Here is a 23,024-nt window from a genome sequence, read left to right on the forward strand (position 1 = left end):
GCATGATGTAATAAGGGAGGTGTTGATGGTGGGGCACCGCTCTCTGTAGCGCTCACCACCAGCTCATGCCTCACTGAGCCTCTCATGTGAGGGTTTACTGCAAGAGAGGGTACCAACGAAAATCTCACTTCATCCACCGACATACACAAGGCCTGGTACTACGCACTGTGACCTTCACATCTCTGTTCTCGGCTTCTTGTTTTCCTTACCTTCTATCTTCCTGTCACTCTCGGCCTTCCAGCACCACGGTGATGCCCCACCTTTGGAAGAATACCTCACGTTCATGATTCACGACATCTGTCACTAGCCACGATGTCCGGGGCCAAGGCTGTACTGAAGGCCATTGGCGACTCTGTGAAGCAGCAAAAATGGGATGATGCTATCCAGAAGGCAACTGAATTTCTGGACCGAGAGCCAAAGAACTACCAGGCGTACGGGCTCATTTGATTTCTCGCGTCTCTACACCTAAGGCAGCTGCTGACACTCCTCGCAGGACCATCTTCCTCGCTTTTGCCCTCGACAAGAAGAGCCGCGTCGATGATGCAGAGAAGGCTTACAAGTCTGCGGCTTCACTACGGCCAAAGGACAGTCAGGCGTGGCAAGGTCTTATCAAGCTCTACGAGAAGCAAGACCGCAAACGATTAGCCGCCTACCAGCAAGCTGCCATCAGCTTGGCTGAGATTTACCGTGATGCAGAAGACATGTACAAGTGCCAAGATGTCATTGATAAGTTCATTGACTTTGCGAGATCTCAAGGGGATACTTCGCAATATGTCGAAGCTCTCAGTGTCATCCTACCTGGGAGCCCAATCTACCCTGCTCTAGAGGGTCGCGTCCCGCACCCGGCCAAAACCTACGAGACCATGGCGCAAATGATTGAGACGGACGAGAAGAAGCGCATAAACACACTCATTGGCGAACGACGGACAAGGATCGGCGCGCGTCTGACTGAGGTCACTCTCGAGGTCAAGCGTGAAGTCATAGCTCAGAGCAAGCTCGAGTTCGTCTACCACCAGCTGATCAACTGGACAAACGATGACGATCTCCGACGAAAGTATGAGGAAAAACTTCTTCAGTACTGCTACGACCGTCTCCTGGTCGCACCACACGGCCCGGAAAAGGGCCAGGCTCTTCAAGCGGTCCTGAAACTGGCGCTTGACATGGTCATCATCAAGCACCCCTTCCGACTTGCCTGGGAGATTGCCATTGACTACAAGGACGCAAAGGAGATCAAGGAATGGGATGTCAATATGCTGAGAGACTATTGCTCATTCTTCCCCGAGACCGACCTCTACAAAGTCATCACCGGCTTTCTAACGAGTAGCATCTCTCCCTTCCCCAAGCCGACACCGGCGGCTCTCGAAGCGGAGGAAACCGAGGAAGAGAGCGAGGACGATGAGGGAGGCGGCGTTTCCATGGTGCCGCTCACGGAGCAGGATAGAATCCTGATGATGACTGAGGGCATCACTACGTCCAACTCACTATTTGCTCATCGTTTGATGGGAGAATACTACCAGCATTTGGAGGAACACGAAACGACGGTGGAGCTGATGCGCAAGTCGATGGGACACATCAAGACGGAGAGAAACAAGACTGGCATGTCGTTCCAGAACACCCATGATGCCTTCTCTTTGTATCTGGCAACAGGTTTGGTGTTCTTTCAGTCGCCTAGACACCACACTGAGGCCAAGTCGCTGTTTGAAGGAGTTCTGTCACATGATCCGTCATCTACTCCAGCACTGATTGGTGTCGGTCTCATCTATGAAGAAGAGGAGGACTACGACGACGCCATAGATTTCTTTGGGCGTGCTTTGGAGAGAGATCCCTCCAATCTGCGGGTCAAGACCGAATCTGCCTGGGTCCAGGCGCTCAAGGGAGACTTTGAGACTGCAAAGGCAGAGCTGGAGGATTCTCTGCCTCTCATCGAGGAGATGCCTACGCCTTCGAAGGAGCTTCTCGCGCAGACACAGTACCGACTAGGTTCATGCATTTGGAACATTGACACGTCCAAGGCAGCCCGCAAGAGCCGCACCGGCGCTTATTTGTACTTCTTGGACGCCTTAAAGAATAACCTCAACTTTGCGCCAGCCTACACGAGTCTTGGCGTCTACTACGCCGACTACGCCAAAGACAAGAAGAGAGCCAGACGCTGCTTCCAGAAGGCCGTAGAACTCTCTGCCTCCGAAGTCGAAGCCGCCAAGCGTCTTGCCGAGTCCTTTGCCGACGAAGGCGACTGGGACAGAGTCGAGCTCGTGGCTCAGCGTGTGGTTGATTCTGGAAAGGTCAAGCCGCCCCCGGGCTCCAAGAGGAAGGGCATCAGTTGGCCTTTCTCCGCCCTCGGTGTGGCGGAGCTGAACAAGCAGGATTTCCACAAGTCTATTGTGTCTTTCCAATCTGCGCTGCGAATCCACCCAGAGGACTACCACTCGTGGGTTGGCCTGGGTGAAAGCTACTACTCTTCTGGCCGGTACATTGCAGCCACCAAGGCGATTCTCAACGCCCAAAAGCTGGAGGAGACTGCGCCTGCCGAGGCTCTGGGCGACACTTGGTTCACCAAGTACATGCTTGCTAATGTCAAGCGTGAGCTGGCTGAATTCGATGAGGCCATCGCTCTCTACCAGGATGTCATCGAGGGCCGCCCTGACGAGGATGGTGTTGCCATTGCTCTCATACAGACCATGGTCGACAGTGCTCTTGACAGTGTAGAGAAGGGTCTATTTGGGAAGGCGGTACACCTTGCCATTGACACGATAGACTTTGCCTCAAAGGCCGCTGCAAGTGTCACCGAGACCTTCAACTTCTGGAAGTCACTTGCTGATGCTTGTTCCGTCTTTTCTGCGGTACAAAGCCGAGCGGTCGACTTCCCAGCAGATATAATCATGACACTCATCGACAGTGGCGATAAGGAGGCATATGACCTCTTTGCCGATGTGGATAACGTCGGAACCGGTGTCATCTCCGCAAAGGGCTTGTTCTCTGAAGATGAGAGACTTGGTGTTGATCTGACAAGATGCATCCATGCAACGATCTTGTGTCACAAGCGGGCAATCCACGTCTCCGCAAACGACTTGCACGCACAAGCAGTTGCATACTACAACCTCGGCTGGGCCGAGCACCGAGCTCACATTTGCCTGCCCTCGAGCATCAGGAAGAAGTCGAGCGTCTACTTGAAGACGGCCATGAAGTGCTTCAAGCGAGCCATTGAGCTGGAAGCCGGCAATCCGGATTTTTGGAACTCTTTGGGTGTTGTGACGAGCGAGGTCAACCCGGCCGTCTCGCAGCACTCGTTCGTTCGCAGCTTACACCTCAACGAGAGGAGCCCGGCAGCCTGGACCAACCTCGGCACCCTGGCCCTTCTCCAGAACGACGTGCAGCTCGCGAATGAGGCCTTCAACCGGGCGCAGTCGACCGATCCCGACTACGCGCACGCGTGGCTCGGCCAGGGCTTCGTGGCACTCTTGTACGGAAAGGTCAAGGAGGCCAGGGGCCTGTTTACGCACGCCATGGAGATCGCCGAGGCGTCTTCGGTGCTCACCAGACGTCAGTACTCGGTGGCGGTGTTCGACTTCATCCTAGGCACCACGTCCGCCAACGTCGCCTCTCTTATCCAGCCCATCTTCGCCCTAGGCCAACTGCACAGCCTAAAGCCCCAGGACCTCGCGTACGGACACCTGTCGGCCATGTTCCTGGAGCGGACCCGCGATACGGGAAAGGCGGTGGAGACGCTTGAGAAGATCTGTGGCATTCTCGAGTCCGACTACGAGGTTACCGAGTCCCCGCAGTCCCTCGCGCACTTCGCGCTGGCCAAGACCGACCTGGCGAGGTCCTACCTCGCCGCGGGCGCGTTCGAGCAGGCCATTGAGTGCGGCGAGATGGCCATCCAGCTGAGCGCCGACGAGTCCGACAACGAGCTGAGCAGGGAAGAGCGCAAGAAGGCGCGTCTCTCGGCGCACTTAACCGTCGGACTGGCGCAGTACTACAGCGAGGACGTCAATGAGGCTCTCCTATGCTTCGAATCGGCGCTCGAGGAGTCCGACAACAACCCGGACGCTGTCTGTCTCCTTGCGCAGGTGCTCTGGGCCACGGGCGCCGAGGAGTCCCGCGAAAAGGCCCGCGGCGCGCTGTTCGAGGTCATAGAGAAGCAGCCCGACCATGTCCAGTCCGTCCTCCTGCTGGGCGTCATCGCCATTCTCGACAACGACGAGGAGTCGGTCGAGGCCGTCGTGTCCGAGCTGCAGGGCTTGCGGACCAGCCACAATGTCGGGGACGCAGAACAGTCGCAGATTGGCGAGGTGCTCAACGCCATTGCGAAGCTCGGGGATACGAGCACGGAGGAGGACGTCATGACGCAGATCCAGACGGATATCATGCTCTACCCCCACCTGCCGCACGGCTGGTCGAACCTGGCCGAGTTTAGCGGGGAGCAGCATGCTGCCGCGATGGCGTTGACGGTGGCCAAAAAGGGAGCGCCGCCCAGAGGTACGCTTGAGGCGAAGAGTTTGGCAAAGGCATATGCTGGGACGGGAGTCGCGGCGGATGCCCAGACGGCCATTTTCTTGGCTCCTTGGAAGCCTGATGGTTGGAACTCTCTGCGGGAGGCTGTGTACGGCAATTAGGTGAACAGATGTAATGATATCAAGGTTACTGTTGAACTGAATATGATAGGGGGAAGTATTCACATACATGGTCAACATTGGCCAGATATGAATCGAAAACCAGCTCTTCATGAGACCTAGCATAGCCTGCTGCAGGCTAGCCTACAAACAAGAAAGAATAGAAGCAAATTCGTGCTGCCCAGTTTTCCGTGAGCAAATAAAACAAGGGGGTATCAATGCCAAACTTCAAGTGATGCCACACCAACACCGTTTTCCTCAAGCCATATCACCTTTCCGCTTCGACAGCCTCCTTCAATCTCGCCATCCGCCCTTCGATCCATGCCTTTTGCCACGCATCGACCTTGCCCCCAAGCATCACGCACTTATCCGGCTCCAGCAACACAGTGCCCCTCGCCACGACCGTCCCCTTCTTGAGCACAATCTTTTCGCCGATAGTCGTGCTCCCGATCCCAATCTTGTCTACCCGTCTGAGCTCCAGCGCGTAAATTTTGGTGCCTTTGAAGTCTTGCAGTACCAGCCGGTGCGTAGCGTTCCGTCGCTGCTGCTGCTGCTGCTGTTGCGGTTGCGTAACTCTACTACCCACCCCACCACCGCCGCCGCTGCCCTCGTCGATATTATCATACTCGGGCTCATCAGCCGCAGCAGCAAGCCTCACGACCCTCCGCCCCGTCGTCTGTTCCCCCTCGCGACGGCCTCGAGCTCCTCGACCTGTTCCCAGCGCGAGAGGCTCAGGTTCTCGACGTCGAGGACCTGGCAGGGAACCTCTCGCTGCAGGATCGATTCGGACAGCTCAGGGTTTGCGGTGGGGAGGCTCGCGGTGGCGGAGGGGTCGAGCAGGCCTGGCGTCGTGAGGTCCGAGGCGAGGAGGCGGGCTTTGGCGGTCGCGATGAGGGAGGGGAGCGGGGGGGTCGGGACGCGCGAGGTCAGGCTTGTGGTCCAGGGGAGGGAAGGGATCGGAAAGGATTGGGTTTGGAGGGTGGATCGGATTTTGGTTGTGTAGTCCATGTTATCTTTCGTGTGCCGGTTCACGTTTGGTGGTTGTCTAATTACATCCTAAGTTTATCGAGAGGAAGTTTGTTGGTTGCTTCGAATGAGTTTAGGTTGGAGATGGAGAAGAATAGCTTCAGTGGGGTAAGCTACCCCAAAACCTCTAAACCCTGGGCTCCCATCCCCACTGCAGATCCCGGCCGTTAGCATGTGTCAATTAGCGCAGCCTCGCTGTGCAGCTGGAGTTCAGGGGGCGCACGCGCACCCCACAGGAGCTCTGTCGCCGACCTATCGCCTGCATCCCCGTCGTCCTCTCAAGGTCAGCCTCGCTTCCTTCGATCTGTCACTACCATCCAACTTTACACAAACACCCCTAACACCTAGAACACCTCCGACCAGACTCTCAATTGGCATCCTCTCCATCTTATAACGATTGAAAGAAGACCCCTACGCAAGGCCGTGTACTCCAACCAAGATGTCCACAATCGCATCCCCCCGCGAACCGCCAGCCCTCACCCGCCGCGTCTCAGCACAACCACACACCCCGACATCCTCAACCAGACCCTCTCTCGACACCCCCCGCTCCCTCACGAGCTCCCCGAACCCAGGCTCCTCCGCGACTTTCGGGAACGGGACCGGTCCCGGGGGCGCAGCGGCAGCGGCGCCATCAGGCGGACCCTCGAAGCGCGCGAACCGAGCCGCCCTCCGCGAGTACTACAACCTCAAAAAGGCCGCCGCGGCCGGCGGGAACGGCACGCCCCCTTCGCTAGAAATCACAGAAGACCACGAACGCCACGTGGAGCACTCCGAGGTCCCACCCAGCGAGCTCGACAGCCCGACTTTTGACGCCGAGGCGTACGTGCGCAAGGCGCTGGCGGAGAACACGCTCGACGATTTATTGAGGGTGTATACCCGCGTGCTGGGCGAGATCAGGGCGCTGGACGCGGAGAAGAAGGCCCTGGTGTATGATAATTACTCCAAGCTCATTTCCGCAACGGAGACGATTCGCAAGGTAAGCATAGAGCAGGATCTCATTGTAAATCTTTGGCTATTTCAAGAATCCCAGAGAGAGTCAAATCTACAAGCGAAATACAGACAAGAAATGATCAAAAAGAACGATAAAAGCTAAGAGGAACCCTTGGGGACGTTTGAAAACAGATGCGCGCAAATATGGACCCCCTGAACCCCATGGCCTCGACTCTCGACCCCGCGATCGCGGGCATCTACGCCCAGGCAAGCTCAATTCGCGAGGCGCTGCGCAAGACAGTCGCGCCGCCAGCGTCCAAGGAGGGGGAGGGCGAGGACGAGGCGGCGGCGGCGACGCGGAGTAGGACGCGGGAGCTCGCGAGGGAGGTGCTGGGGACACCCGAGAAGCTGCGAAGGCTGGTGAAGGAGGGCAAGGTTGAGGAGGCGCGGCGGGCGTGGGAGATGCCGCGGCGACTACTTGAGGTTTGGAAGGAGAAGGGCGTCGGCGGGAAGGATGTTGCCGAGTGTCTTGAAGAGGGGGATGCGGCGCTGAGGGCTGGTGGCTCTGGGGAGAGCAGTGTGAGGGCTTCGAAGGATAGCGTGAGATCCTGAGATCTCTCATTCTTGGTGTTGTTGTGTTTTGGGGTTTGCGGGCATAGCGATGGAGTTACTTGGCGTTTGGGCTTGGCGCAACTTTTGTGTTTTGTAGCAGAAGAGACAGGTTTGTCGAATAGAACTGGACAAAAATCACAGATTTCACACGTCTACTCCATCACTCCCAGCATTTTCAGAGAATCAAGTCGGATCGTCATTTGCACAGACACAGCAAACCCACTCTCATGTAAAATGCTTAGGAAAGTCTCGGTTGTGGTAAGAGTGTCAACTCTAGGACTCGAAATGTTCGAAAGGAAGGCAACTTCGTCAGCCATCTACAGATGGCTGCTTCGAGCTTGTCTTTGGCCCCAAGTGTGAGCTTAATTGTCTCCTAAACTTTTGAACACATTGCTTTTTTCTTGAACGTTCAATCCACAAATGGACTTACAGCTCAGAAACATCAACAATGTCAAACGGATCCCGATCAGCCGTGCTGACGAGAACCTGCAGATCAGGCTGCTGCTGCTTCAGCTCTCCCTCTAGTAGAGGCTTCATCACCTCGGTAAGGTAGCCCCTCTCCGAGTTGCTGTGGAACACAGTAACGACCGTCTTACCCTCCTGCACGGCCTTGAGCGCATTGTGATGGCTCATCTCGCCCGTGACAACCACGTCCGCAGCCGCGCCCTTGACGACGTCCCACCCGCTGCCCGCACACACGGCCACGGCGCCCACGCGCGCCGTCGAGACGGCCGACGGGTCCGGCGAGGCGACCATGACGCGACGCATGCCTACGCGGGAGGCCACGCGTCGGATAATGTCGGCGAGGGACTCGGGCTGGCGGAAGGTGCAGAGGAGGCCGTAGCCTGAGCCCTCGAAGCCGGCGGGGGGCGAGGCGTGAGGGGTGATGACGGTGCGGTCTGACGGGGCCGCGGTCGAGGAGGAGGCGGGCCCACCGGAGACGATATCGCCGAGCCAGGTGTTGAGGCCGTTGGGGGCGGCGTCGACTGCGGTGTGGGGGCAGTAGACTGCGATGCCGTTGGAGGCAAGGAGGAGGAGGGTTGCTTGCTGTGGGTCCTTTGTTGTGATGGACTTTAGGCCGGAGAAGATGAAGGGGTCTAGAGAGGTTGTTAGATGATTGAGGGACTAAAAATTGGTTCGGGGCGAGACTCACGATAGCTAACGATGACGCTCGCTTTCTTCTGGACTGCCTCTTCGGCGACGGCGTAGGTGAGGTCGTTGGTGAGAAGGACGACTGGGCTTTTGGGCGTAGCGGTTGTGGTGGTCGCGATGTTATCCAGGAGAAGACCGACATTGTCCCACCTTCTGTCGGCGATCTCTTCAGGGTAGCTGTGTGGGACAATTTAGTTTTAACTGATTTGTGTTGGACCATGAGTTTGTGGAAAGACTTACTGCTTGCGCATGGCAGCCACCACTTGGGCGGTGAAGCCTGGAGAAGAGTACTTGTTGCTGGCCGCCATTTTGAGATTTGGTGTGGCAAGATGAGTCTGGTGAAGGCGAGAGGCTGTCGAGAAATAAGAAGCAGAGTTGTGGACTTTCGTGGAGATATTCAAGGGTGGAAGCCGAAGTGAAGCTGTAGACCCGCAAGACCGTCGACTTATATGCGCTGATGCCCTGGCAAGCTTGCAGCTCATTGACTGGATGGATGTCCTGAAACCAGTGAGCATAGCTTCTCTTGTAGAGTCCAGATATAAATGGATCAAACAGACTTTTGTTCTTTTCGAAATCAATTGACATGCAGCACGCTCGAGTTCCTAAATTCTAAGCCTTGAATTTGGATGTCGTGGTATGAGGTAATGTTGTAGAGGGGTTGCAGAGCTCAAGCTTCATCCAAATATCCATTAACTGCATACGAAGATATCTTCTGTCATTAGTGTTTTGACTGAATGACATAAGCCCCGCCATGACACATACCCCCACTTCCAAGTCGTGCGCTCCCCATTGCCTCAATGTTGACTTTCGTGTCATCAACTAAGGTAAACCTCTCTCACCTGGCTCTTTCTTTCATCAACATTGAGAGAGACCTGATTTCTATTATCATCAACTCAGCTAAATCTTCTCTTTAAGCTTTTATGTCTGAGCACGATTCCATGTCTACCACTGATTCGCATCCAGTGCTTGGCTGCCTAGGGTATGTGCGCGGATGATGAACGAGCGAGTAAGTATCCGAAAGCGGAGACTGCCAATCCGCCTACAGTACTTGTTGCAAAGTCTTCGAGCAATTTTCAACAACCACCAATCCGATATGGTGTAGTGGCCAACATGATGCCCTCTCATCCTCAATGAGAGGTTAGGCATAGCCCCGAGTTCGATTCTCGGTTTCGGAATATTTCATTTCTTTTGCTCTTTTTGCATGTTTATGATGCCTCAGAGTGAGGTATTGTTGATTTAGGCATCTTCCTCGTCCAAGGGTTGATACTCACTGTCTACATGCAGAGGGCTTCGAGACTGTCCGGTAGTAACCCCTAATCTAAATCGAAAACTGTTGAGAATGAAAAAGCACCCAGATTTCTGATTGTAAAGCAATCTATTTATTTATGCAAGGCCCTCGCTAAAGGTTCCATCTTGAGAGCAACAGCTACTCAAAGTAGCTCAAGAGGGGACTTTGACCTTACAGAGGTACACCCAGCTATGGCATCTTCTCAAATCTCCCGTAGGAAATGACTCCGACACAACCTTGCCTTTCAATACTTTCTTCCTCATCAAATCTAAGCGTCAGAATCGCACGCTTGTGTGGGCCTGTCGGATTGTGTATATCGTGATTGAGGCGATGATAGTTGCTAATTCTAATGGCTTCATCTGACAGGACCATTTTGAACTTGTGGCCAGGGCAATTTGCGTAGTCCTAGTGCCATGAACTAGTCACCCGTTCTCGTTTGTCTACAACGCCTCTGGAAATGTTCGTTTACGAATCCGAGCAGTACGCAGCGACTTGATCAGCACCAGGCCTTGAGTCCCATGGTCGCAGTCTCTATGGATGGATACAGTATCCTTTGATGTACCTATCCCCTTCTGGTCCAAGGTTACAAGCCAGAAGAGGATGTGACCCGTGAACGCGAGCACGAGTATCCGCTGATGGTGGCAAGGTTCTAAGCTTACAGCAGAGGTCGCAGCGTTGAAGCGTTTTATATCAACTGAGATCTTTGCGCTCTGGTGAAACTGCCCCCATTTCAATGATCTGGATGCCAAATACAATGGTGAAAGTCGGACAACGCCTTCTTCACAGCTTTCTTCACACGGTGACGATGTAAAGGACACTATGAGATGAAGAAAACTAAGCAAGGCAACACAGGCTCAAGGCGCTCACATCAAGGAAATATGCCAGTGAAGTAATCCATGAGAAAGGGCAGCATCTCCAGCAAGGTCCCTAAAACTTATAGAAGCCACCAAAATTACCTTCCTCACTTCAGACCCCAATGACGGAACCACTCCGCCTGATACTGTCAAAAAAGAACCCCACCATCTAATCAATCTAATCGCCGACCCAAGCCACGCCGCCCACAACAGGAAACCCACCGCAGAACCAAGCACCTCCGATTTTCGACAATCTCCCAACCCAAAGCTGCTGCCACCCCCTGGAACCCGATCGTCGCTCCTTTCCCGAGAACCACTAGATATCCTCACAATCGCATACAAAATGGCAAACCAAATAACAGAGGCTTCGCTAAAGCAGGCCCTCACCGAGCGTCTGCAGGCAATTCACGTCGAGATCTCGGATATGTCAGGTACGTCTGCTTGCCAGCACTCCTCCAGCCGAAAAACCCCCCACGTCATGCCCCGCCATGTTAGAAATCAAAGTACTCGCCCGCGCATCACCATCCGTCGCGCCCAGTGCACCTTACCTCTCCCATGCGAAGCCACCATGATGCGACATTCTGGGCTTCCCCATAAGCTAATCTTTCTATACAACAGGCGGCTGCGGTCAAGCCTTCACCTCGACAATCGTCTCCCCCGCCTTCGAGAAACAAACCTCCCTCAAGCGCCACCGCCTCGTCAACGCCGCCCTCAAGGATGAGATCGCCCAGATCCACGCCTGGAGCGCAAAGTGCCAGACACCTGCCGAGTGGGAGCGCGATAGGGCCGCCGCCGGCGGTGGCAGCGACGGCCCGCCGATGGACGGGACTGTCGGCGGTAGGGTGGAGGGCGTTGCGCAGTGAACAAGGGAAACTGGGATACACAACGCACCGGAATTGGGGTTGGACTGGCCGCCCCGGTTAGAGAGAGGAAAGCACTATGCATCAACATCAGTGTCACTTCGCGCCGAACACGGAGATGACTTGGGCGCTTGGGGCGACATGGACATATATGCAGGGAAATACGTCCCCAAACAAGGCGGTAAAAGAGACGCCACGCGCGACATTAAGAAGAACATGGAGGCAGGCATCTTGGAAGGACGGCGCGATAGGTGTTTGGTCTAGACACCCCCCTTTCGAGTATATACATGAGTTTTTTTCGCGGAAAGCAGAAAAGCAGAAGCAGGCTTTTCGTGGCTTCGTTCTTTGTCATTTATCAACCTACTCCTAACAGCATGCCTGGACTCCCCGATGAACCAGCTCCATTAGCAAGAGATCTAGAACAACCCAAGCAAGTCCTCGTTTGTCTTCTTCCCGTTTCCTTCGCCACCTTGCGGCTGTGCAGGCTGGTGTAATTGCATACCCGCCGGCAAGGGCTGCCCGGAGCCTGTGTTGCCAAAGTCGAGCCCAGCGAAGCCATTCATCATGTCATTCATGCCGCCACCGCCCGCTCCGGGGCTCATCGGGTTGGTTGCCTGCTGTTGTTGCTGCGGCGGAGGAGCGTCAAACAAGCCCATCATATCAGCCATGGCACTCGAGTTACCACCTCCCGCAGGACTGGCAACTCTGTCTGGGGTATTGATGTTGCTCTGCTGCTCAGCTGATGCAGGCGCAGCACCGTCGAAGTCGATATCGAGAAGGTTTTCGATATTGTTTTGTGAGTTGGCGTTGCCGTTGGCCACAGCTGCCACTGACGCAGCAATGGGGTTTTCGGCCGCCTCTTGCCGTTGTTCGCGGATGGCCGCGCGCTGGATTTCGTCTGCTCCATAGCGACCCTTGCCAACGAATGATTCTGGTGGCTTGTGGTACACCGATGCCAGAGTGGAAAGCTCTGCGAGAAGTTGCTCGAGGAGAGCTGGGGGTAGGCTAGTCATTGTTGTGGTAATGGCGGGCTTCTGAGAGAGAACAATATTCTTGGCGACATCCAAATCGCCTGACAATAGACGCCAGTAGACGTAAGCTCTGTCTCTGATATCTGGGTTATCGTTGTCTGTTGTAGCCTGCTGAAGCACCTTTTGGACCAGTCCTTGGTTGCTGCCAGGTTTCTTAAGGAAGAGCTTGACCACGGCAGTCAGGATCTGGAGTTGAGTCTGCTGGAAGTTAGCCTAGTACTTGAATATGTGGAATGAATCGACAAACCTGTGTGAACTCCTCCATGAAACCCTCCACGAAACTTTCCAGGATGTCGTCGGCGTTGTTGATCTTCTCAGCGTACTCTCCCACGATCCAAATCAGCGATCCCCTTGCTGTTGGTTCGTCCAGCTCGTCGATATACTTGCAGAGCGTGGGGATGACGCCCTCGTAACCAGGATATTTACGGAGAATGTCCTTGATAACCACCACAACTTCCTGCACAACGTAGTTGACCTTTGTAGCAATCAAGTCCAACAATGCATTGACGCACTTTTGACTAGCGCTCTCGAGCTTGATCGCAACCTGGCCAATGGCCTTGACGGCGCGCTTAACAAAGTCCATATCGACCTCTAAAGCGTATTCTTTCAGTTCTGCGAGGAGCTGGTCAAAGTTCTTCTCGTTGGCTATCCGAACCATGATCTCGAGTTTCTGAAGTTTGACGTAAGGAGGATCGTTGTATTTGCAGAAGAAGACACGCAGCTCTTTGCTAAGAATATCGGGCTTGGCCTGCAGGAGGAGGTCAATATTGCGAAGAGCAACGTACTGCACCTCAGGGGCGGAAGCCACAAGCGTAACAAGGGGCGGTGCCATCTTCTTGAGGTATGATCGCACAAGCTCCGGGCTGACTGCCTTCATGTGGATAAACACCACCTTCACGGCGGCCAAAACCACACTAGGGTTGACGTGTTGGAATTGCGGCGCAACTCTTTCACAAATGTGCTCAGACTCTTTGGTATCCGCAGCAGGATAGTCGGCCAGCGTGGTAAGAATAGTAACGCGACCCCATTCCGTGCACTCGTTGAGAGCCATCAACAGCTTCTTCAGTGTGGCCGGTGTCACTACAAGGGCTCGAGTCTCTGGTGCGGTTTCGGTGATCTCTGAAAGCGCCTGAACCGAGTTTGCGACGACCATGGGATTCGGGTCCCCAATCAACTCCTGCAACGACTCCAAGAAGCCGTTCTCTATGCACATCGAGGGGTTAAGATCGAACAGCTTGGCGACACAAATAGCGGCCGTCTTGCGAACGTATGGCGACTCGTCTCGTAGTGTCTTCCGCAGCGGCTCTTCCATGTAATCCACCATCTTGTCGACTCTGATACAGCCCATCGTTCGGATCGCTAACGCACGGATGAGAGGATTTGGGTCTTCGGAATCTTGTACGAAAGTATTGACGGCAAGAATACAGAGATCTGGATGCGACTTCGCGTAGTTCCTGTTGCATGCTATCAGTAGTCGCTCTAGACGTCTCGTCCAGGAAGTGAACCGTTTTCGACTGCAGACTTACATCAAGTATAAGTAAACCAGCTTCTTCTGGTCCAAGTCGCCTGTCGCAATGTTCTTCAGGACATCGGGGAATAAGGCAGACACGTCCTTGCCCAACGTCATCGCCATAATCGTCTTTTGGATGGATTCCTTGCGCTCATAGGCATATTGAGAGACAAGGCCTGCCCGCAGCTCAAAGGTCTCTCCCTTCCTCGGGACAGCAAAGGCCCCACGAATCCGATTGACCGCCATGGTGTCGGGAGATGCTCGAGGTAGGAGGTATGGTGGTTTAGGGTGGGTTGTCGGAGGGAGCTAGAGACGATCTGGCAGATGAGAGAGATAGCCAGTCCGATCAGGACCTGGACAAGCTCATCCAAAAGTAAAGTCTCGGTATTCGACAGCTGTCCGCTTGCTTTTGCTCGTCGTAGGTGTTCGGGGAATGCAGTGAATGCACCTCGTCGGTAGTCGCCAAGAGGATGAGGTGGTCGAAGAAGTACCTGGCAGTGGAATGCACCCCTAACCTTAATCCCAGCCTGGCCAGCCTGGCAGCAGTGCTGGGCGCTGCACTGCTCCGATTCGCTAACTGAATGGCGCTGTATCCTCCTTGGCGACTCCACAGCGATGCACATGCAACTACCGGGCCTGTTGCTTTATCGGAAACTCTTTTATAGAGGTACAGGGTACCAAGCTCTAAGGCAAGTAAACATTGATAAGCTCATTGCAACATCGCCAGTTTCCATCAGTTGCCCTTGACCTCACGTTTTGTTATATTTCTTCAACTCCTCTGCGGCGCTACAAAGCTTTTATCCCCTTCAAAAAACGCAAGAATCCAAGAAATCCGACTCAAGCCAACGATCTGAAACACTGCCAATAACAACCACTAAACTATTATGGTGAGCCATCTCCGTTCATTCAGTGAATGACAAACATCTGACAAGTCTCAGGCCACATTACCCAACCTGCGTCGTTTATTTATCGAGGCAAGAACGGATGATGAAGAGCGGGAAGTGTCTAGGAAAGCAGTGAGCCGGTGTTGAACAGCTCCAAAGTGTCTCTTGACTTACCAGTCGTGCAGTTCTACAACGCAGTCCTCTTCATGAGCTCTGTGACCATCTTCAGCTTGATTGCCCAGAGGATGAACGCTGTGAAATGAATCAACGCACTCAGTTAGCAGTGTTGATTGAATGAACCACAGATTTCGAGCTTTTCAATGACTGCCTGCCGCGTCGGGTATCCAGAGGTGCGCAAAGCCTGCTTCAGAGCTCTGCGGTCTAAGATGATGCGATCCGCAACAACGCCATCCGCAACAGAGCCAAAGGTCGACGAGGAGATTAGCCTTGCGAGACAGATCTCGCAAGATGAAAGGGAATTTGCGCTCAAGGACGAAGTTGAACATGTGCGGGCAACCTCTTCCTATGGCAATTGGGAAAGTGATACTCGTTGAGGACAGGGTCGGGCCCTGGTACGGGCGGCTCATGACTTACAGAGACTCACAACTGTGGTTGGAGCGAGGATGCGAGCATGGTATCAGATTGAGGAGTCACCTGAAGGCATAAAGAAGATGCCGAAATGGCGCAGGTGCTACTATAGTCGTAGGCATTGCGATGCGAAAACGCACCGTGCTAGGCTCAATGACACAGGTCACTGATATCAATGAACATTATTTGTTCCTCTGCTTTGCGGGACTTGGCAGCTGATACTATTCCTGGTCAAGTGATCGTGTGATAGGCCAATGTGGGAACGTTCTTCTCCACGTCCATCTCAAATCGTAAGAATAATTCACCATCATGAGTTGCTCTCCTTGAGTGCTTCCCCAAAAGATCTGGCCTGACTAGAACCAAACTCACTGGCATAGCTTTCAACGTCGAACCCTTTTGTCTATGATTCCGTGCTTTGAACAGATATTCCTCTTGCGTTGTTCCAGATTCTCACCAATGGCCCATCAAGCCCGTATAGAGGATCATTGGGCGGTACGGGAACGGCGGAAACCTCTTCTATCAGCCCGCTCTTCTCCTCCAACAACTTCTTGCCGATCTCGTATTTGTAATGAGGTGAACCTTCGGGATAAACTCCAACGTATCGATACTCGGCCTCCCCCTCAACGGGGTCCGCTGCCCCCTCAGCCTTTGAGACGGACGCATGCCCCACGCCCGCTGGGACAACGACGACATCGCCGGCTCGCACTACACATCGTACTCCGCTGCCGAATATGTCCGAGACCCCTTCACCAAATACTAGCTCGGAGCTGCCTTGAAAGACGCCTGCTTCACAGGTCAATCGCGTTGAATGTTTCAAAGGAATTGATGGACCTGCCGTAGCACTCATGCGTGTTTGGGTGAAAGTGCTTGAGACTTATAGTGCCCCAAGTTCCCTATAGGTAGAAGGGTATATTAATAACGCCGTCAAATACAAATGCGAAGAATTGGTAAGTCAGCATTCTCACCTTCTTCTCCCAGCCGTGACGCTGAAGTCTTTCCGATGCGCTATCCTCGTTGAGTGGGTGGAGAACGTCGCGATATACAAGAACTGGAAGGTCATTATTCGGACAATGAGCAGTCCTCTTCAACGGGTACGCCTCGGGCTGCGTGACCTTCTCCAATGAGGACATTATCTCACCGGCCCAGGCGGGACGGACCGGAAAAGACTTGTTCAAATAATCCGACGTGTTACAGGATTCTCGCGCCCGAGTATGGCCAAGAGTTGTTGGGTATTTTCAGAAATTACTTTTGTGGTGTTTTTGTTCATATTGAGACTTCTTGTCCCTGTCAACAACATCTACTCCTCTAACCCCGGATTCTCTGGTCATTTGACAGTGCCAAGCAGCCTGAAAGGCGAAGAGGCAAGCGACTGGAGTTATCTCCGAACCTCACCAGGAAGAAGCCATCGGCTCCGAGGACCCCTCCATATCGCGAATTTCCGCCGATCCCATGGTCAATGAAGCACACTGATATCCTCAACTCTATCGTAACATTGACGCAAGCTTGCCGACCAACACCCCAACTGCTGATCTGATCTTACTCCTCAAATTCGTCCACAACATCGCCCTGCCCTTCCTTCGTCGGCGCCTTCGCCTCCTGCTTCCTCCACAAACCAGCAAGGAACTCATTAGTACTCGCCTCGTCCATGCTCTTGTCCTCCCGCTTCTTCAAAAATCGAGGAAACCGCAGGCTCAGACCTCGCTCGTCGCTGACAAGCCCAATGGCGGCGGTGTATGTCGGGCTCAGAGTAATATCCGCAAACGCCATCTCCCACACCTCTTGTGGCTCGAACCACATGTCAGGCTCGGGACCAGAGTACTCGACAAAGGCGGGCTTCTGGGTACGCGTGTTCTGCCTCTCGGCCAGCTCGCCATCGTCGTAGTGTTCCCTGTTCGCCTTGTAGAAGGCGTCGGTGAAGCCCGACATGCACTTACACACAACTTCGAGGGCGCCGCTGTCCTCGTTACGGACGGCCATGAGGATCGGCGACCACCATTTGGACTTGCGGCCTTGTCCGTGCCATGCGGCTACCGGGATCATGTCCAATGTCTCAAAGCTTGAGTTGTAGTCCTTCTTGACCTTCAACCACGAGTCTAGACGTTTATCGGGCTCGTATGTAGCCAGGAGAGGCTTGCGCCTGCCCTTTTTCTTTGCAGCGCCCTCCTCGTCCTTGGTGCCTTTGCTTCGTGATCTTGACTTTGAAGGCGTTCTGGGTTCTTCGGCAACCTCGCCGTCCGCGTCTACTGCGCCGTCACCTTGGTAGGGGACATCAGTCAAGTTATCCAAGATTTTGACCATGATACCTTCGCACTTGATATCGGTTGCGGCCTTGAAAAACTCCAATACGGTGTCCGAGTCTTGTGACGTAGCGTCCAGGCTCTTCACCCAGGTGAATTGGCGGGGGACTTCGATAAACATGGACCGCAGGAGCTCTCTTCTTTCCCGAAAGGGCCGGTTTAGTAAGGGTTGTCCGTTGAGGAACATGAGGTCAAAGGCGAACATGCAAACGTTGACCTGCACGCTGCCGATAGCGACATCTTTCCGCGCTCGGTTGCTCAGCGTCTGGAAATTCTTCAAATCTCCCGTCTCGCTGTCCACGGCCACCACTTCGCCCTCCATGATGAAGCTATTGACGCCTTCGCCGCGAACCTTGGGCATCAATGCAACCAAGTCGGGGTACTTGTCCGTCATGAGTTCGAGGTGTCTTGAGAAGATGGAAATTTTGCCATTTTCATCACAGTGAATCTGAGCTCTTTGGCCGTCGTACTTGAACTCGCAGGCAAAGTCTCGACCCTGGAGTTTCGTGAGCATCTCGGAAAGATCTCTCGTGATGCTTCCCAACATGGGCCGGAGTGGTATGTGTAGCGTCAAATCACAACGAAGTAGTAGCTCATCGCAGACGCCAATCTCCAACAAGACGGGTACAAGGTCGTTGTAGTTGGGCCGTCGCGCAAAGCAGGCCTTTAGTATTTCCTCTGGCCTGCTCCATACTTCAGCGAGCTCTTCCTTCTTTAGTTTTTGAAGGTCCCTGACTGATCGTAGTGGGAACTCAGCCCCAGGAGGTCGGGACAGGAGGAAAGCTCTTGAAAGAGCGATCAACATGGTGGTCTTGACGGCACCAATACGTAGCTACCGATGTTAGGCGCTCGGTAGGAAATGCTGTTATAAAACCAGAACTTACATGTTGACACAACGTTCGTACAATGAACCTGCTCTCTTCACCACCGCGAGCATCTTGTAAGAGTCGATCGACAATCCTCTGCTTTGCTTCACCGCTTCCTTGGCCTTGGCTGTTGGCAATCTTGACCAGTGACTGGTAGACAGCCTTGATCGTCAAGGGTTTGGGTTTCCGCAGAGTAAAGCTTTGCTTCTTTTTCGCCTCGAATGCAACATCACCAGCATCACCGTGCTTGTCGTAAAGTGTCTTCAAAGAGCGGCCGTCTAATCCGCACACCTGCTTCAGCGCCTTAGAAATCGCGGACCCTCCCAAACCGAGCTCCAAGGAGATAAAAGGGGGCGAGATGGAGTTAGTTGCAAGCCAGACTGCGGGCAGTAGGCTCTCCGGATCAGCTTCGATCAGCACTCTAATGCAATTGACCAGACTGTCCACGATCTTGATCCGGCTTTGTGTAGCAGATACCAAGATGAAGCATCTGGTGAGGAATGCGTATGAAGCGTGCCCTCCCTCGGCTGCCCATGATTCCTTCAACTGAGGGACATATGCTGAAGGATCAAAGGTCAGTGGACTTTGGTCCAGAGGAATGGTTGCTGAGACCGTGTCTTCAGCATTTGCCACGGAGGATAGGGAGAGCGTCTTCGTCGTCGGTGTGACGATTGGGAGAACTGAGGATGCCAACGACCCGTTCGGTTCAGACTTTGTCTCGGTAGAGTCCCCCTCATTGGTCTCATTTAACCGTGGACTTGGGTCCTTTGCTAGTTCGGGACACGGCGTGGATTCTGCTCTTTCATTCTGCACCTCAGCATCCCATTCCGCTTGCAGCTTTCTGGCAAGCTCCTCATCCGTCAACTCCGGCTGCTGGTCGGCTGATGCCGTGCCATTTGGCATAGCTTCAGGAACAGATTCCGTCGCGGGTTTTGGTGACAACGTGCCGTTCTGCTTCTGCTTAGAAAAAAAGTATTCCAAGCCTCTCGAAGGCACTCCGGTTGACGACTGATCGTTCAGTTTCCTCTTCTTACTTGGGCTGGGCATGGCGGTGATGGTTTTCAATTCAGGAGCCTATTGAGTTGAAAAAATTGATTACTGGTTTAAGTGAGAACAAATGCAAATGAAGCTTCGTGTTGTTATCACGAACTGCCCGGTCGAATGTTACTTGATCCTATATCCGTTCAATGTTGTTAGTTCATCACCGAGCTGTCCGCTGAGGTACCTTAGCTCACCCCTGTAAACGTCTCAGTCAATGACGCCGCTGCCTGCGAACCAAACAGGAGGGTACGTGCACCTTCCCAGTCACCCCTGTAGCTCTCTACCTTAGTCAGCAGTGCCCAGGATCTGCCTTAGGTAAGGTGTCCCATTCCACTGAAGGTGAAGAAGCGGCTGCACCTTTCCCCATCCTCCGGCGCTAAACCTCATTTGACGACCCAAGCGACTTCCACACAACAACACACTCGAACTTTTGGAAATCTTTCGCCAGGGCGGCCCAAGCCCCACCAGCGGCACCGATTTCTTCCTTCCCCTCCACGATACCTCTCCTAACCCGCCGAACCTCGAAAACCACCCTCTCACACCCCCCCACGCCGCACATAAAACCAGCAATCATGTTGAACGGCGAAGATCCGCCCGAGCGGCCCGACTACATTGTCAACATCATCAATGGTCTCGAGCGCTACAACCCTGAGGCCGTCGTCAACCTTGAGTCCTACCTGCAGGAGCAGTGCGAGCAGAAGTACTGCGACTGCAATGCGAACCGGACACTCCTGAAGCTGTGAGTCGCAACCTCGATATGCCTACCCGACCACCGCCACGCGTCTATTGTACACGTCGGTGGCATCAGACCCCTTTGCTTGGTCTTGCGCCGGTTATATGATGATCATGTAAACGTTTCCTATTACCTGACATGCACTGGTTGTTCCGTCATGAACCCCTCAGTCGCAACTGAAGTCAGCACATGGTGTTAACTGAACGATACCGGAAATCAATATTGAGACAAACTTGGATACGAGCTTGCATCATCACGGAACTCAACAGCTGACCAATTTGTCTTCTTTCTCGCCTTTCAGGTACCAGCTCAACCCCGACCGTCTCAAGGATGAGGTCGTCACCAACATCCTCGTCAAGGCCATGACCCAGTTCCCCTCGCCGCAGTTCACCCTCGCCCTGCACCTCATCAACCCCTCCACCATCGCCCAGGGCGAGCTCCACGAGGCCGTCACCAAGCTGCGCACCCTCAACAGCCAGCTCGAGGGCTCCCAGTACGCCCGCTTCTGGGACACCATTGACGGCGACGATCTCTGCGCCGACCTCATTGCCGACATCTCGGGCTTTGAGGACCTCATCCGCAGCAACATTGCCAACTCGGTCGCCCAGGCCTTCCGCGAGGTCAGCCTGTCCCAGCTCGAGTCGTGGCTCGGCCTCGACGGCGACGCTGCCGCAAAGTTCGTCACCGAGGTTGCCGGCTGGACCGTCGGCGACAACGGCGTCGTCACCATCCCCAAGAACGCCGAGAACGAGGCAAAGAAGTCCGAGATCAGGGAGGACGTCAACGTCGACATGTTCTCGAGGATTCTTCGGAGATCATGGGAGGAGACTGCGTAAAAGTAATGCTTTTTTGAAAAACAAGAAGAGAAATCGCAGACTTGGGCATCGGTGTGAGGATGAACAGAAGAAGGGGACGCAAGGGTTGATATCACAATCCTTGGCTGCTAATAGCTCCATACATGGAGTTAGGGCTGGAAGAGAGCATGGCGGCAAAAATTACCGGCGTTCACTTTTGACTTTGGAATCGGGGGCCATAGAGTATATCCCTGAATATGAGACATGCCACAATGTTTGAAATGTCGTGTAAAACGCTTCTTTTTCTTCTCAATATCTTAATGTGCTGCAAAACCTTTGTAGCTGCCTGCCCCCTTTGTTTTTATCATCATCATGTAGCACAAAAGGCTTCTCATCGCTTCGAAAGCTCCTCCCACTGAACACCACACCATTCCTCGAGATACCCAGCCTCGCCAATCTCGACACCCCGCTGCTGACAATCCGCCTCGCAAACGCCGACAATGATGGTCCCCCAATCCATGCCCTCGAGCGACAGCTCCTCCGCCTCGAGCTCGGTGATGGCGTGCGGCGTCATCTGCACCTCAAACACGCGCCTGGCACCACAATTTCCGCACCGCGTCATTCCACCGCCGCCGGCAGCGCCCAGCTTCGCGCCCACGGCGTCCGCCTTGGAATACAGCAGCGGCGTGCCGTTGAACTCGTAGCGGATACACTGTTCTGGGTTCTGCTCCATGCGGTCCGCAAACTTTTGAAACGCCGCGTCCATGGACGACTCGAAGACGTCCTTCATGTCGCCTCCGCCAGAGCTGCTACCGCCCTCGGTGTCGACCTCCATCCGCGCGTTCTGTGGCACGGGCATGGGTTCCGGATCGAGCGTCTCGAACTCGGCGTCCGCAAGGTAGGAAATCGGGTACGGCTTGGGCAGAGCGTTGGCCGCGGGCCACGGCTCCGGCGGCGGAGGTGGTCCGGAGGTCGAATGCGGGTTGTTGAGGTTCAGGGTCTCGGCAAAAGTCTTGGGGAGGGACGCGGCCGGATCCTGGTCCTTGGTCTCCTCTTCCTTCTTTGGTGTGGGCTCCTCGTCGGCGGCGGGCTTAGAAAACGGGTTTGACGGGGCGGCGGTGCCAAAGGGGCTGCTGCTTGAAGAGGCACCCGTGCTAAAAGGATTCGCGTTGCCCCCGAACGGGTTCGCCGCACCGGAACCGCCGCCAAAGAGCGCGGTTCCTAGTCCCGAGCTGACGTCCTTCTTGGGCTCTTCCTTTTCCTCCACCCTTTTCTGAGGCTTCGCTTCCGCCTTCTTCGCTGCCGCTGCTTGGGCTTCCTTGGATATCTTGACACCTCTCACCGCGCGGATGCTGCCCTGCTTGCGCCGGCAGGTGGCTTTGCGGCAAGCAAAGATGTACAGGCGGCGCTCGTGGCCGGGGAACTTTTCGGGGAGCTCGCCGTTGAGTTGGAGAAGCTGTACCATGATTTCGTTGCACACTTTACAGCGCGCCAGGGCTGCTGAGGCTGCTTGTTCGTGGTTCAACCATTCCTACGAGTGAAAAACCGCGTGTCAGTCCATCTGCAAGGGCCGTCATCTCTGTTTGTCGATGCGCGGCGGCAAATTGGAACTCACTGGTTGACCGCCAAGACGACTAATGGTGTCATCGTCGGCGTCTTTGCTAGCATAGCCGAGAAGCACGTTGGTCTCGGTGAACTCCTGCTCGGAGGAATCACTGTCGTAATCTGCCATGGTTTTGTAAATCGGTATGAGCTGCGAAATTGACGGGTTGGGCTGGGTACGTGGGGTCAAGATTTTTTGGCTCTCGAAATATTTCGATGCGGGGCTTATCTTATCGCTCCTCGCCTGCCCTCCTCCAGCGAGGGGTAGCAAGCGATGGAAGCTGCCCCTGACTGAAATGCCCCGACACTCTGGATTAATACACTGGACTTCACAGAATAGAAT

General features: G+C 54.3%; 9 protein-coding genes and 1 non-coding gene across 10 annotated transcripts; 5 read left to right on the forward strand and 5 right to left on the reverse strand.

The window, feature by feature from the left end:
• Nucleotides 1–312: 312 nt before the first annotated feature.
• On the forward strand, nt 313–4,616 carry SKI3 (Superkiller protein 3; the record flags this gene model as incomplete). The annotated part of the gene is made up of 2 exons (XM_053188711.2): nt 313–431; nt 494–4,616. 2 exons carry the CDS (start codon nt 313–315, stop codon nt 4,614–4,616), a joined length of 4,242 nt encoding a protein of 1,413 aa, XP_053053477.2.
• Nucleotides 4,617–5,267: 651 nt separating this feature from the next.
• N0V96_008779 (uncharacterized protein) lies at nt 5,268–5,621 on the reverse strand (the record flags this gene model as incomplete). Its single annotated transcript, XM_053188712.2, has 1 exon — nt 5,268–5,621. The coding sequence occupies one exon, from the start codon at nt 5,619–5,621 to the stop codon at nt 5,268–5,270; it is 354 nt and encodes a 117-aa protein (XP_053053478.2).
• Nucleotides 5,622–6,078: 457 nt separating this feature from the next.
• Nucleotides 6,079–7,181, forward strand: N0V96_008780 (uncharacterized protein; the record flags this gene model as incomplete). Its single annotated transcript, XM_053188713.2, has 2 exons — nt 6,079–6,615; nt 6,762–7,181. The coding sequence occupies 2 exons, from the start codon at nt 6,079–6,081 to the stop codon at nt 7,179–7,181; spliced, it is 957 nt and encodes a 318-aa protein (XP_053053479.1).
• A 426-nt stretch (nt 7,182–7,607) lies between these two features.
• N0V96_008781 (uncharacterized protein) lies at nt 7,608–8,641 on the reverse strand (the record flags this gene model as incomplete). The annotated part of the gene is made up of 3 exons (XM_053188714.2): nt 7,608–8,278; nt 8,335–8,510; nt 8,574–8,641. The coding sequence occupies 3 exons, from the start codon at nt 8,639–8,641 to the stop codon at nt 7,608–7,610; spliced, it is 915 nt and encodes a 304-aa protein (XP_053053480.1).
• A 779-nt stretch (nt 8,642–9,420) lies between these two features.
• On the forward strand, nt 9,421–9,508 carry N0V96_008782. The gene has a single exon. It is a non-coding gene; the product is annotated as a tRNA-Glu (tRNA).
• A 1,310-nt stretch (nt 9,509–10,818) lies between these two features.
• Nucleotides 10,819–11,338, forward strand: N0V96_008783 (uncharacterized protein; the record flags this gene model as incomplete). Its single annotated transcript, XM_053188715.1, has 2 exons — nt 10,819–10,906; nt 11,094–11,338. The coding sequence occupies 2 exons, from the start codon at nt 10,819–10,821 to the stop codon at nt 11,336–11,338; spliced, it is 333 nt and encodes a 110-aa protein (XP_053053481.1).
• A 413-nt stretch (nt 11,339–11,751) lies between these two features.
• Nucleotides 11,752–14,122, reverse strand: APL2 (beta-adaptin; the record flags this gene model as incomplete). The annotated part of the gene is made up of 3 exons (XM_053188716.2): nt 11,752–12,564; nt 12,614–13,820; nt 13,893–14,122. The coding sequence occupies 3 exons, from the start codon at nt 14,120–14,122 to the stop codon at nt 11,752–11,754; spliced, it is 2,250 nt and encodes a 749-aa protein (XP_053053482.1).
• A 2,762-nt stretch (nt 14,123–16,884) lies between these two features.
• N0V96_008785 (uncharacterized protein) lies at nt 16,885–19,558 on the reverse strand (the record flags this gene model as incomplete). The annotated part of the gene is made up of 2 exons (XM_065758450.1): nt 16,885–18,477; nt 18,530–19,558. 2 exons carry the CDS (start codon nt 19,556–19,558, stop codon nt 16,885–16,887), a joined length of 2,622 nt encoding a protein of 873 aa, XP_065612843.1.
• A 566-nt stretch (nt 19,559–20,124) lies between these two features.
• N0V96_008786 (uncharacterized protein) lies at nt 20,125–21,121 on the forward strand (the record flags this gene model as incomplete). Its single annotated transcript, XM_053188718.2, has 2 exons — nt 20,125–20,291; nt 20,587–21,121. 2 exons carry the CDS (start codon nt 20,125–20,127, stop codon nt 21,119–21,121), a joined length of 702 nt encoding a protein of 233 aa, XP_053053484.1.
• A 349-nt stretch (nt 21,122–21,470) lies between these two features.
• Nucleotides 21,471–22,811, reverse strand: N0V96_008787 (uncharacterized protein; the record flags this gene model as incomplete). The annotated part of the gene is made up of 2 exons (XM_053188719.2): nt 21,471–22,610; nt 22,695–22,811. 2 exons carry the CDS (start codon nt 22,809–22,811, stop codon nt 21,471–21,473), a joined length of 1,257 nt encoding a protein of 418 aa, XP_053053485.2.
• Between the last annotated feature and the right edge of the window lie 213 nt (nt 22,812–23,024).

The sequence above is a fragment of the Colletotrichum fioriniae genome, assembly GCF_027942845.1.
Source record: "Colletotrichum fioriniae strain IMI 355084 chromosome Unknown scaffold_11, whole genome shotgun sequence".
Classification (NCBI taxonomy): Eukaryota; Fungi; Ascomycota; class Sordariomycetes; order Glomerellales; family Glomerellaceae; genus Colletotrichum; species Colletotrichum fioriniae.